General features: G+C 36.8%; 1 protein-coding gene across 1 annotated transcript; it reads left to right on the plus strand.

Annotated features, from left to right (window-relative positions):
* Window positions 1-738: 738 nt before the first annotated feature.
* ubr7 (ubiquitin protein ligase E3 component n-recognin 7) lies at window positions 739-12,384 on the plus strand. The gene is given in 12 exon segments (XM_056445396.1): window positions 739-1,084; window positions 1,677-1,810; window positions 2,630-2,690; window positions 2,776-2,871; window positions 2,991-3,044; window positions 3,188-3,293; window positions 3,522-3,643; window positions 6,040-6,231; window positions 8,936-9,034; window positions 9,036-9,117; window positions 9,214-9,275; window positions 11,651-12,384. Coding segments are annotated over 12 exon segments (1,233 nt in total). The 5' UTR covers window positions 739-955; the 3' UTR covers window positions 11,747-12,384.
* Window positions 12,385-13,570: the final 1,186 nt, after the last annotated feature.

The raw sequence follows: 13,570 nt of genomic DNA on the forward strand, positions 1-13,570 counted from the left end.
TGCCCTTCCAGCTGCAACCCATCTCTGGGAAACATCCATACACACTCATTCGCACACATACACTACAAATAATTTAGCCTACCCAATTCACCTGTACCGCATATGTCTTCCAGCTGAGGCTCGAACCAGCGACCTTCTTGCTGTGAGGTGACAGACAGTGCTACCCACTGCACCATCGTGATGCCCGAAAACAATGAAAACAATGCCCGAATAAAAATTATTTAGGGTTTACAATCAAAATCCAATTAGAACCACTTGTTTGGTAAGCAAAGCTACAGCAGGTCTCTTATATAATACATCCACTAAAAGACAAAACATATAACTTCACAAATTGTATTGTACATAAATTCTCTCTCTCTCTCTCTCTCTCTCTCTCTCTCTCTCTCTCTCTCTCTCTCTCTCTCTCTCTCTTTATTTATATATATATATATATGTAATATTTTTATGTATGTAAATGACATGTTGTATGACATGTCATCGTATAATCCTGCATGCTAGACAGTTATATGCTTCAGTTAAAAAAAGTAGTAAAATACGTGGACATGGCAACACCGATTTACCCTTTGAACTCTGACCTATTGGATTGTTTTTACAAATATTAATATTTTCTGGTTACACTGACTTTGTGGTAATTTGTAGGTATGCTTTTTCATTACAAAATAGTCAGAAGAAAACAATTCTATAACAACACCCGCAACTCTCCCGCCAAAACATCTTGTATTTGCATAAACCGGAAGCAGCGTTGGTTTTGTTGTTGTCACAGTTAATCCCGATAATTTGTTCGCGTGCTGTCAATTTGTCTGACACGTTCACCCCTATTTACTTGTGTTTTGTATCCTGATAATCCTCTGCCGCCGTTAAATCGTGATCTCGGTGACGGTCCAGTTAGTTCGTGTCTCATCTCGTGCCCTGGAACAGGAACTAGAAACACTTTTTTGCTCTCGTCTCTTCAAGGATGGCGGCAAATGATGGAGAGGAGGCGACTGTATCTCTAGTGGACGTTTTAGAGGAGGACGAAGAGCTGGAGAACGAAGCCTCCGCCGTTCTTGGAGGCAGTGATTCAGAGAAATGCTCATATCCCGAGGTTTGTTGTCTCTCTTGTAAACACTGCTTATTCACGGAGTTTAACTTTAAAATATGCAGTCTATATCTTCACACAGCACGTTTTCGTTTTGACAATTCAATAATATTCTCGCAGAAATATGTTTTGATTTGGGGTTGACATTGGGTATAATTATACGTCGATGCTTTTAAATAAACCGTATTTCATTAGCTGACAGTATCAGGATCACTTAACAACAAAGAAATGGCTGTGAGCAGATGCTGGGAATTTACATTCACATATAAGAGAATAAGCTGTTTATGAAATTATTAATTTAAAAATAAGATAATCTTATATGCAGGGACAAACAGAATTCTCATATTTAGCTATTCCTCAGCAGAATTATGCTATACAACCTAACACATTCATTCATTTTCTTTTCGGCTCAGTCCCTTTAATAATCAGGCACGCCACAGCGGAATGAACTGCCAACTTATCCAGCATATGTTTTACGCAGCGGATGCCCTTCCAGCTGCAACCCATTAGTGGAAAACACCCATACACTCATTCACACACATACACTACGGACAATTTAGCTTACCCAGTTTACCTATATATATTTTTTACTTAACAGGGGTATGTGAAGCGCCAGGCTCTGTATGCCTGCAACACCTGCACACCAAAGGGAGGAGAGCCAGCTGGCATCTGCCTTGCATGTTCCTACAAGTGCCATGAAGGCCATGACCTTTTTGAGCTTTATACCAAGAGGTGAATATTCCCCAAATCCTTCTTTAATATTCACTTAAGCTGTGATACTATGTTGAAGAGTACATATAGACTAACACTAGTCTAAGCAAAGTAACTCTCCTAAGGCCATATAATATATAGTACTATTTTTGTATCTGGGTTGATTTTTATTTATTTTTTTTCCCCCATTTTTCCATTTGTTTTATTTTTTAAAATTAATTCTAAATTACTATGTTAAGCTAAAACTTTTCATTTAATGCGTAAACGTGGAGGAACTTTTCTTAAAAGAAATAGTTCACCCAAAACTGAAAAAGTCGATCATTTACTCACCTTTTACTGTAACTATTGACTTCCATAGTATTTGTTTTTTTCTACAATAAAAGTCAATGGTTATAGGTTATTAGTCTTCATTTGTGTTTAAAAGAATAAAGAAATTTATGTCATGATTGCTCACAACCTACATATTTATTTCTTACAACAACATAACTAGAAACCAGAGCACCTTGAGGAAACCCATGTGAACATGGGGAGAGTATGCAAACTCTACACAGAAATGCCAACTGACCCAGCCGGGGCTCAAACCAGGGACCACCTTGCTGCGAGGCGATCGTGCTTCCCACTGCGCCACCATGGCGCCCTTTATTATATTATATTATATTATATTATATTATATTATATTATATTATTTTATATTATATTATATTATATTATATTATATTATATTATAGACCGGTTTTATAGAGGTTTATTGTGGGAAAAAAAAGAAAAGTAAACTGCTTTGGTGTCATGCAATGTTATGAGGAATCTACATTCATTACTTAAACTTGATTGTTATCGCAGGAATTTTCGATGTGATTGTGGAAACGATAAGTTTGGTGACGTGGAGTGCAAACTGTTTGCTGTAAGTTATGAATCACCATTAGTTTAAATATGTGTCTTTCGGTCTTAATTTTAATAATGGTGACTATGTATTTCTGTTTATGCAGGATAAAGAAAAAGTAAATTCAGGAAACAAATATAGCCACAATTTCTTTGGCTTGTATTGCACATGTGACAGACCCTACCCAGATCCAGAGGATGAGGTAAAGTGCGGTTTAGTCTTAGCTGCATTCTGTTACATACTTTAACAGATATTTCTGCTATTATATTGTATTCTTTATATATTTATTAACCCATAATCTGAATTGAACCCACAATCCAGGTTCCAGATGAGATGATCCAGTGCATCGTGTGTGAGGACTGGCTGCACGGTCGGGTTAGTTTCACATCAGATTGCAGTCATACAAGATATTACTTTTTTTTTTTTGTGAGTGAGTGCGTTCATGTGCGCATTGACTAAAAATATGTATATCTGGTCAAATGTGTGAAGACATCTAAAGTATGTTTTGTTTCTTCCAGCATTTAGGCTGTGCAGTGCCAGACTGTGTGGAGCTACAAGAGATGATCTGCGAATCATGCATGAATAAAACTCCTTTCCTTTGGAACTATGCTGCACATATTGCAGGTAATGATGTTATATCTTTTTTTTCTGCTTCCATTTAGCATTTACAGGTATTTGGTATGACCTGTAAATATTTTAGTAAGCCTTTATACAAAAGATTTGTCAAGTCCAAGACACACCAAGCCGACACCAAAAAACTAAAGATAGCGTACGCTAACATATATCGCTTGGCAGTGAACCGTTGCACCCTTTATTAAATATTTATAAAATGTTTCTTTTTCTTTGCATCAGTGTCACCCATAGTAAAAGTAAGTCCATGTAAAGCAGAGGAGGACGTGAAGGTGGAGGTCGAAAATGAAGAAGAGGAAAAGATGGTTAAAAATGAGAACCCCAAGAGCGCTGTTGATGAGAAGGTATCTACTCTCTGTCTTTGAGCTTATATTTACTGTCTGCTTTTTTGTCTCAGAGTGTAAAATAGCATTTTTCTTCCATTCAGTCTGTTTTATTGCTGACAACTTAAATCCTCTTTGAACAACTGATATGCAGTGAACAATTTTGACAATGTAGGCGAAAACATGCACTGGTCAATTTTGTTTCTTTTTCACACTTTCATAAAGTGTTCTCTCAGACTGATGGAATGAAATAGCCAAAACACTATTTTAAGTGTTTCTTCTTCACTTGATCACTTTGTGACTGTAGATTTCTTTACAGTGCATATTTTTAAAGGCTTCTTCAAGACCTTGAGTTGTTTTTTTCGCTACTGCACTGAGCCTTAAATCTTCACTTCAGCACCACCTACATGCATCCTAAATGTACAGTTTTGTTCATATCTATATTGTCAATGTTTTTATGGAGGGATATGCTGGGTTCTCAAGAGTCATGGAATTTCTGTCATTTTAAAATGTCTTTTCCAGATATTGAAAGTCCAGGAATTCATTTATGTCCAAGTCATAAACTCCCAGGCATTTTTGCTTTAAATGTATTTATCAAAATATTATTTTATTCCTGATGGCAGATTTAGGCTCAATTCTATTTTTGGACCACTACCCTTCCCATTGGCCCTTGAAACAGAGTGTGAAGGGGAAGGGCTTCAAAATTTACCCCTTGAGATCGGCGACTGCTGTAGTTATTTCAGTTGCATTATTTTTTGGTGTTTATCCTCAGGAAATCACTGAAGGTAACAAAATCATGTTATCATAACGATATACTGTGGCAATAAGATCAGAACTATACTGTGCATTTACACCATGGCTATATTCATTTATGTCAACACATGAAAACAACATTAGCATTATAGCAGACACTGTTAAAATGTCATTTTCAGCCACTATAAAGGCTTTTCTGACAGGGGATTCGAGTGTCAGATGTGAAAGTATGTTGTGGGACTGCTATACAGGAGTTATTATGGATTATAGATAGTGAAATTTAGCGGTTTTGATTTTAGAGATTTATTTTTATTTTTTTAAAGCCTGACGGTAAAACACGAGTGTGGTTATTAATGTATTAAAACATGTGCCTGTTTTTTGTAAAAATTCATAATAATGACAAAAAAATACTAATCCCATCTCATTTGTGCACCTTACTTCGGTGTGCAGCCATGCTGCCGCTGTAGATGGTGTATACTGGGGAATATTCGTACCCCTTGGTTTCGAGTGTGGTCCTGAAAGATCTCTGTTTCGAGGGCTATCTAGCCCTTCCCCTTAGCCCTACACCTTCAAGCAAAAGCTAATTGGTATACCCCTACCTCTCGTTTTGTGCGTTCATGTGAAGGGAAAAGGCTAAGGGGTAGAATTAGGACTGGGCATTACTCCTATTAAAGAGTAGACAACCGAAAATCTAAATGTAAAGTTTGAGGAAGAAAAAAAAAACTACTGAGATAAAATTAAAATCTGAGGTAAATTATCCACTGATGTTCTCATGGTGGCTATTAAAGTTTTGCAAAATGATATTCAAGCTGAAACCATTTTAATATTACTCAAAGCACAACAATGTCATGGAAATACAGCTTTTTTAGGAAAAGTCAGGAAATAAAAAAAAAAACAGTTAAAATTGGATCAGATCATTTGAATCTTGCTTTAAAATCTTTTAATTTCTAGGCTGAAATGCTAATGGTCTAATCTGATTCAGTGATTTATGCTAAGCTAGCAGTGCCCCCATGAAATCTGGAGATCGGCTGAATGAATTCAAAAATGGTAAAACTCAAAAATGTTTTAACTCTAGAGGAGTTGTAAAATAAGTGGAGTGTTCCTTGAACGTGGAATCTTGGATGTGTTTATACATTATTTACCAGATTACATGTACAACATTTTATTTTACAAAAAGTGTACATTTACTTTTTTTCTGGATGTTTGCAGTATTTTCACAATTGCAGACAGATTAAAAATAGATACTCGATCTCCTCAGTAAAAACCTTTGACTGTCAAAAAGTAAGAATGTTAAATCTGAATTCATCCAATATTCATATTTTTGTGCTAGATATGCATGCAGATTAAGACTTATTTATTGAAACAGTGTCTCTTTTGCATATTCAAACATGTTAGAAAGCGGTTTTCAACTCGGGTTTGCCTTTTTTGTTTTTGAACTCACCACAAGATGGCGGTAGTTTTCAGTGTTTTCACTTTTGATTAACTTCACCTCATGTCTCATCTATCTCAGTTAAGCCACAATTTGATGGGAATTGAAACCAAACTAAATTTGCACCACACTGTTCTGTATCTGTTGGCAGTAATGTCAACTCACACTGTGACTGAGGAATGGTTTGAGCAGCGAGCCAGAGATGTAGATTTGTTAAGATTCTCTCTGCTGTCAGGTGCAGATGAACGGGACGTCCGGCTGTAAGAGGAAGCTCCAGGATGAGAGCGAGGGCTCATCAGGAGAGGGTCTGTGCTCCGGTTGCAGGCTCAGAGAGATGAAGGCCTCTGGGATCATCAGGAAGCAGCAGGGTGCAGTTTTCTGGCCGTCTGCTTGGCGCACTAAACTCTGCTCCTGCCCTAACTGCAAGGTACAGATCACAAGTGTAGATTTAATCATTATCTCTACTGTCACCCTTTAATAACACACACACACCTGTCTGTAGGAATCAGATTAGAATTGAATAATAGTGTAATCATAATTTATGGCAGTTATATGGATTAGATATTCTACCAGACGAAAGTTTAAAGACTTTGTTTTACTTGCCATAGCTGCATTTATTTGATCCAAAATATAATAAAAACAGTAATTCTGTGAACAATTACAGTTTTTACAGTTTTCATCATGAGTGGAAAAACATTAATGTAAAATAAACTACTATATTTTGATTGCTAATTTGTATTATTATTCAGCAAGGACACATTAAATTAAAGTATTTGATTTCAAATAAATGCAGTTTGAGTTTTCTTTCATCAAAGAATCCTGGAAAAAACACTGGCAATAATAAGAATTGTTCCTGAGCAGCATATTAGATTGATGAAGGACAATATGACACTGAAGACTGGATTAATGTAAATATGTTCATAATTGACTAGAATTAAAAATTGTAACTAGGGATGCTCCGATTTTTGCAGCCAATACTAAGTACCAATTCCTTGTCATGGTGATCGGCCAGTACCGATTCTAATGCTTTATAATGCATTAAGCACATTTATTAAGTATAATACTTAAGTGGAGATCTCACCTTACCCAAGAGAATAAATTAAGGATGCTGCATATAATACCTTAAACGCGTCTCTTATAACTATTATAAGTATTTATTAAAAGTATATTGTAAGTATTTATGATTACAAGACTATCTATGCAATTTGGAAACATTGCATATGATGGAAGAAAAATTCAACATGTCTCAATCAAAAAAACGTTTGGTGCACATATTGATGCAAAAGTTAAAATGCAAACCTACTGTATACATCCATAACTTCTTTACTAAAAGAAAATAGAGCTGTGTCCCAAATGGCACATTATACACTATGTACTTACGCACTTACACTCTCGACAGCATAGTACGGCCCAATTCTATTTTTGTACTCCTTCCCCTTGGCCCTTACAATCGAGGGTGAAGGGGAAGGGCTTCAAAATGTACCCCTAAGAATTGGGACAGCACTACAGCACCTTCACACGTCATCTTATGTCATATCGATCTTTCTTCATGTGAGATCAGACGATCGCGACTGCTGTAGTTATTCCAGTTGAGTTATTTTTTTAGTATTAATCTTCAGGAAATCACTGAAGGCATATTTTATGTTATAATGATCTAATGTGGCAATAAGATCGTAATGTACTGCGCATTTACACAGTGGCCATATTCATCTATGTAAACACACAAGCACAACATTAACATTATATCAGACACCGTAAACAGCTCATTTTTAGCCACTAGACTTTTCTGACCAGGTATTCGAGTGTCAGAATGTTGTGGGACTGCTGTACATAAGTTAATAATAGGGATTATAGATCACGAAATTTCGCGTTTTTTTTTTTTTTTTCGTTTTTTAAAAAAAGCCTGACGGTAAAACATGAACACGGGTATGAATGTATTAAAACGTGTTTGTCGTAAAAATTCGTAATAATGACAAAAAAAATACTAATTTGTGGATCTCCTTACTTCCGGGTTCAGCAATACTGCCGTTGTGGCAGGTGTTTTCTGGGAAATTTTCTTACCCCTTGGTTTCGAGTGTGGTCCTGAAAAATCTTTGTTCGAAGTGCTATCTACCCTTTTCCCTTTAGCCCTACGCCTTCAAGCTAAAGCGAATTGGGACACCCCTACCTCTTGGTGTGCAGGCACAAAACGAGTGGTAAGGGAAGGGCTAAGGGGTAGAATTGGGATTGGGCCTACATGTATGTAGTGTCGTCTCAAATGGAACACTAATGGGTTTTTTTTTACTAAGTGGAAATTCAAACCGTTTCCCAGATGACGTCTGACGGTTGCCAAATTAGTGAATTAAATGACCAAAGTACCAAATAATACCTGTCATGAGTATAACTGCATTCACCATTGGGAGGTGCTATAATCACCTTCGTAGGAGAATTTTGCTTTCACAATCCAAAATAAATAAAGTAATCCAACATGTGCGCCCGATAGTTCCACCCCTTCCGCTACGTGAGCAAAGCTGCGGCCGTTGAGTGCCTGAAGTGTCCATCATTACACACTTCTGTTTACCGGTTGAATGAGTGCACCATCCGGGTATTTAAAGTGCACTTATTATTTTTAGAGTTCAGTGTGAACGCACTACTTAAAATATTTACACTACAAAATGGCGTAGAATAGTCCATAAGTATGCGATTTTGTGATGCACCTAGTGTCTATAAACAACTGTTTATTGTATTAGGTAAATTACAAGAAGTTGTATTAATAAAAATTCACGTTAAACAATATAATTAAGCTTTTTTTAAAATTTATTTAATAATTCTAACCAAGTTTTAGTGAAATTGCAATAGTCAAAAACACAGAAGTTCTTTTATGTAAAAAGGCCCAAATACATGCAAGGTCATTCAGATATTTTGCTCGTCTCCAACCAACACAAACACTTGTGATCGGTTCATGAGATCGGATGGATCGGCGAGTACCGATCGAGTCATTAAATGTGATTATCGGCCGATGCTGATCGATCGGACCATCTCTATTTGTAACACGATTTCACAATAAATGCAGAGTTTGTGCTGCTTGTTTAATTAAACCTATCTGTTTGTATGTTTCCTATTCTCATGCTACTTTCACTTTGTTGTCTTAGGTTCTGTATGCAGACGCAGGCTTGTGTTTTCTGACAGATGAAGCGGACACTGTCCTGGCGTATGAGAACAAGGGCAAGTCCACGGAACAGGCTGAACAAGCAGGTGGAGCGGGGGGGTCGGGACCCTTTGATGTCTGCACTAAATAACCTGAATCGGGTTCAGCAGCTGGAGATCATCCACGGTGAGCAGGGTTAAGAGCTAACTTCCAGCCTTTTACCTGTGTGAGAATGTTTTTTTTTTAATTGACATGGTGCGATCGCATTTATTTTGTCTTCAGAATATAACGACATGAAGACAGAACTGAAGGATTACCTGCAAAGATTCGCAGCAGAAGGAAAGGTAAACATTCAGTGTGATGAAGCTGAAGCGCTGTCCAGTGTTAAAGGGATAGTTCAGCCCAAAATGAAAATGTACAGTGAAGATGTAGGCGACTTTTTGACCCAATCCTATTTCTATTTTTGTACCCATTCACCTTCTCCTTGGCCCTTGAGACAGAGTGTTAAGGGGAAGGGCTTCAAAATTCACCCCTAAGAAATGGGATGGCACTACAGCACCTGCACAGGTCATCATATGTCATCATGCTCTCTTCATTTGAGATTGATGATGACGACTGCTGTAGTTATTCCAGTTGTGCTATTTATCTTGAGGAAATCACTGAAGGCATATGTCATGTTATCATAACAAATGTAGCGGTTTTTCTTTTTTTAAATGCATGATGGTAAAACACGAACGCCGTAATGAATATATTAAAACATGTGCTTGTTTGTTGTAAAAATTCATAATAATCACAAAAAATACTAATTTGTGGATCTCCTTCCATGTGCAGCCATGTTGCCACTGTAGATGGTGTATTCTGAGAAATTTTCTTACCCCTTGGTTTCGAGTGTCTTCCTAAAAATTTGTTTCATGGGCTATCTAGCCCTTCCCCTTATTGGGCCTTAATCTGCAGAACTTTAAAGAATTTTTTTTTTCTCTGGTCCTTTTGTGATTTGCATAATGCAAGTCAATGGTAAACCATTTTTGAGATAAAGAATAAACGCATGCAAACACATCCCTGTGGCTCCAAACGATATACTGGGATCTTATGAAGCGAGTTGATCAGCATGTGCAAGAAACTGAACATTATTTATAATATTACTAGCTTTAATTCACAGCACTCAGGCGTGAGGTGAGGAGTCACTTATTGCCAAAATGGTTTTTACCTGTTGGTGCAAATAGCCTTGTGGGTAGTGTGTGGACTCACATAGCCTTAGTGAGTTTGATTCCCGCCTCCAAGTCATTTGCTGATCCTTTCCCTTTCTCTCTGCTCCCCACACTGTCAATACCAACTATTGTCCTGTTCAATTGAATGTGAAAAAACCCTTAAATTCTAGTAGTTATAATAAAGGTTCTTACCTGTGATTTGTACAAGATGCTGCAACCAGGGGTGGAAAGAGTACTGAAGAATTATACTCAAGTAAAATGACCATTTTTGCCAAACAATGAAGTGAAAGTAACTGATGTAAATACTACTGAGTAAAAAGTAACCCCTTTAAACCTCCTAGGGCGTGAGTATGTGGACAGCATACGTGGACTGTACACTTTAGCTCTCAAGTGGCTATTTAAAGTACTTTGTATGTCTGTAACAAAATCTAAAACATTGTGTCATCCTGCAACTGTTTTGCAGCATATGAAATGTCCCAAACACAATTTTTAACTGTCCAAAATGGGGAAAAATTTTTTTACTCTCTGATAGTCAAAGCAAATTAAAAAAAAAGTTAAATATGCATTAAAACAAATCAGGAAAAGGTGTTATGTAAATTTGGACCACGAGTCCACATATATGGACATATTTTTTCTCAAAGTACATCGTATCAAAAGATGATACTTAGGTTTTTTCTAATTGGGTTCCAAAAAGCTCAAATGGCAAAGAGAAATAAAAAAATCATGTAAAAAAAAAAACACCTTGGGCCTCAACAGGCTAAAAGTTTTCATGAGTTGTTATTATTCCACCTGAAACCCTGCAAACTAAAAATGGAGGTAAAGTTTGAATCATTCACATGCAAAGCTAAATCGGTGTAACCCAATGGGGAAAATCTAGCTCTGCTGATATGTTAAAGGTTGGGTAGTTTGTTTTATTGTTGAGCTACAAAAAAAGCAAACTGAAAATAATGTTTCGATGAAATATTGTAAATAAATCAGATTTAAATAATACATAGCCACTGTTGGATAGAAGACCACGCAGAAGACATCGGTAGAGTCAGGTGCAGCTTTACTAGTGTATTCGGCATTGATCTCCATTGTGTTAAAAAGGAATTGTTTTATTGTAAAAAGTTTAATAAAAATTCTTTTACATTATTTATTTTGATTAAATCTATTTATTTATTAATAATATAAATGAAATCAATCATGGCAACTTTAACATAATAAACACTCAAGTAGGCTGAACAAGCAGCAAAATTCATGTAAAACGAGCTCATACAACACGATTCTTGAGATTTTTTATTTATTTATTTTTTCTTCCCCTTGGGAGAACTTAATATTTGAGTTGGGACAACCTGAATAAATAGTTTAAAACCCTACATTTTTTTTTTTTTGAGTGTAGTTTGGTATATTTACCCTCAGCCCTCAATCAGGTTTGGTTTTTGGCGCTTTCTAAGAAAAGTTTGGAGTAAAATTTAATTTTTGGGTGAACTATCCCTTTAATTGTCTACATTTCTTCTGTTGTTGTTTAGGTGGTGACACCAGAGGATATCCGTCAGTTTTTTGAACAGCAGCAAAGTCGCAAGAGACGAAGAGCCAATGCAGGCCAACCATACTACTGCAGTTAAACCGTCCGCATCAAAACAAACCAGCTTCATCTCTTTATTCCAAGGCCATCTCTGGTTTTATAAAATAAATATGCAGTTGAACGTTAGGCCTTCGTTATCCTATGATTTTGATCTCGTATAGTGATGTTTGACAGATTTCGTGTTCCCAAAGATATCTTTTCTTGTCATCCTGCCATTTCAAACAAGGCTTGAGTTTGAGAATAACGTTAAGCTCGACGCGTCTTGGTAACTAGATGCATTGTGGAAAGATTTAAAAGAATGGATTCATGGCAAAGCACTTCTATTATGTCAGATGAGTAGGAACCCGCAGTCAATCCTCAGGAGCTTTCTCTTTTAAGCAGTTAATAAACAGGGCCGTTATTTAAGAAAGGCTGTTTAGGGATGTCAAAATCACACGACTGCTGTCAGTATTAATTACTATTCACATTCATATATGTCAGGGTAAATAATGTCGCAGGCTATTGGGGAAAACTGTTTAGGAAGCATATAATCCTGTGTAAGCTCTTTTTCAGGTTATTGAGTTACAGTCGTGGTCTCTAGTATCCTCGTTTTATGTGATCTTGTTTTAACCTGTTTCATTTGTAGATTCTGTTACTTTTTAATGACCTTCATTTGAGAAATAAACATAATTCGTTTGACCCCTGTGATGTGTGTCAGTGATTTCAATCCAGATGTTGTTTTTCCCCATTTACCCATGTTTAGTTACTAGCTAGACCCGAGGTGCTCAAGCCGATGTCCTACATAGTTTAGCTCTAACTTCCTTTAACACATCTACCTGGAAGTTTCTGGTATCCCGGGGAGAGCTTGATTAGTGGGTTCAGGTGTGTCTAATTGGGATTGGAACTAAACACTGCTGGGACACCGGCTCTCCAGGACCGACTTTGGGCAATCCTGAGCTAGACTAAATTGTTTTTATAGCACGCCAGAAATAAAAAAAATTATACACACAACGGTTCCGTCTGGTTTTTGAATCTGATTGGCTAATAGCCCTGCGATATTCTGCAAATAACAGCACTCATCAAGCCTCTTAACCCTTCACTCTTGTGTATTACTCCGCCCATATACAGCGACAAGCCGAGGATACTACAGTTTGACAAAATATGCAGCTGCTGTACAACAATGTACTTTTGAGTTTTTTTTTAGCCGAGAATGTAGTTATTTAGATTGCAACTATGTTTTGTTTATAAGGATAGTGACTTTTAAATATTAAGATTTTCTGAGAAAATTCAGCGGTTAACGATGTTCATCCACAACATGGCGACAGAGACCACATAAGCCCTTAGATGAGAAAAACAATTTCAAACTACAGCTGATCAAAACATTATTAAACAGGTTAATGACTTTTCAGTGTCAATCTCTCTCTTTTGCATGATGTAGTATTTATACCACAGTAATATTGTGATTGCCTGATTGCAACAGAGAAATACTGGGAAATTGATGGCGTTTCATGATTATAATCTTAAAGTCAGCAAAATACCAGCTCCAAAGTGACATTAGTGAATGAGCAACGGTTTCTGCTGTTCTGACTGCTGTTTCAGCTGCAGATGTGAATGAGTGGTGGAAGTATTTCCTCTTAGAAAAGGGTTTTGAGACTCTCCGTGTTTGATTTTCTTTTTTATATGCATGATTATACCATCGAACTGTTGTATAAATGCAATATCACACTCTTAGCAGTGCAATGTGGCTGTATATCATCACTGGTGGGACACTAAGGCACGCCTCCCACTAGTGCCGATATACAGCCACATCGCACTGCTAAGAGTTACTCGTGTGATATTGCTCATATATATATATATATATTTCTAAAATTACAAAAGCTTATTT

Source organism: Danio aesculapii, chromosome 20 (genome assembly GCF_903798145.1).
Source record: "Danio aesculapii chromosome 20, fDanAes4.1, whole genome shotgun sequence".
Lineage (NCBI taxonomy): Eukaryota > Metazoa > Chordata > Actinopteri > Cypriniformes > Danionidae > Danio > Danio aesculapii.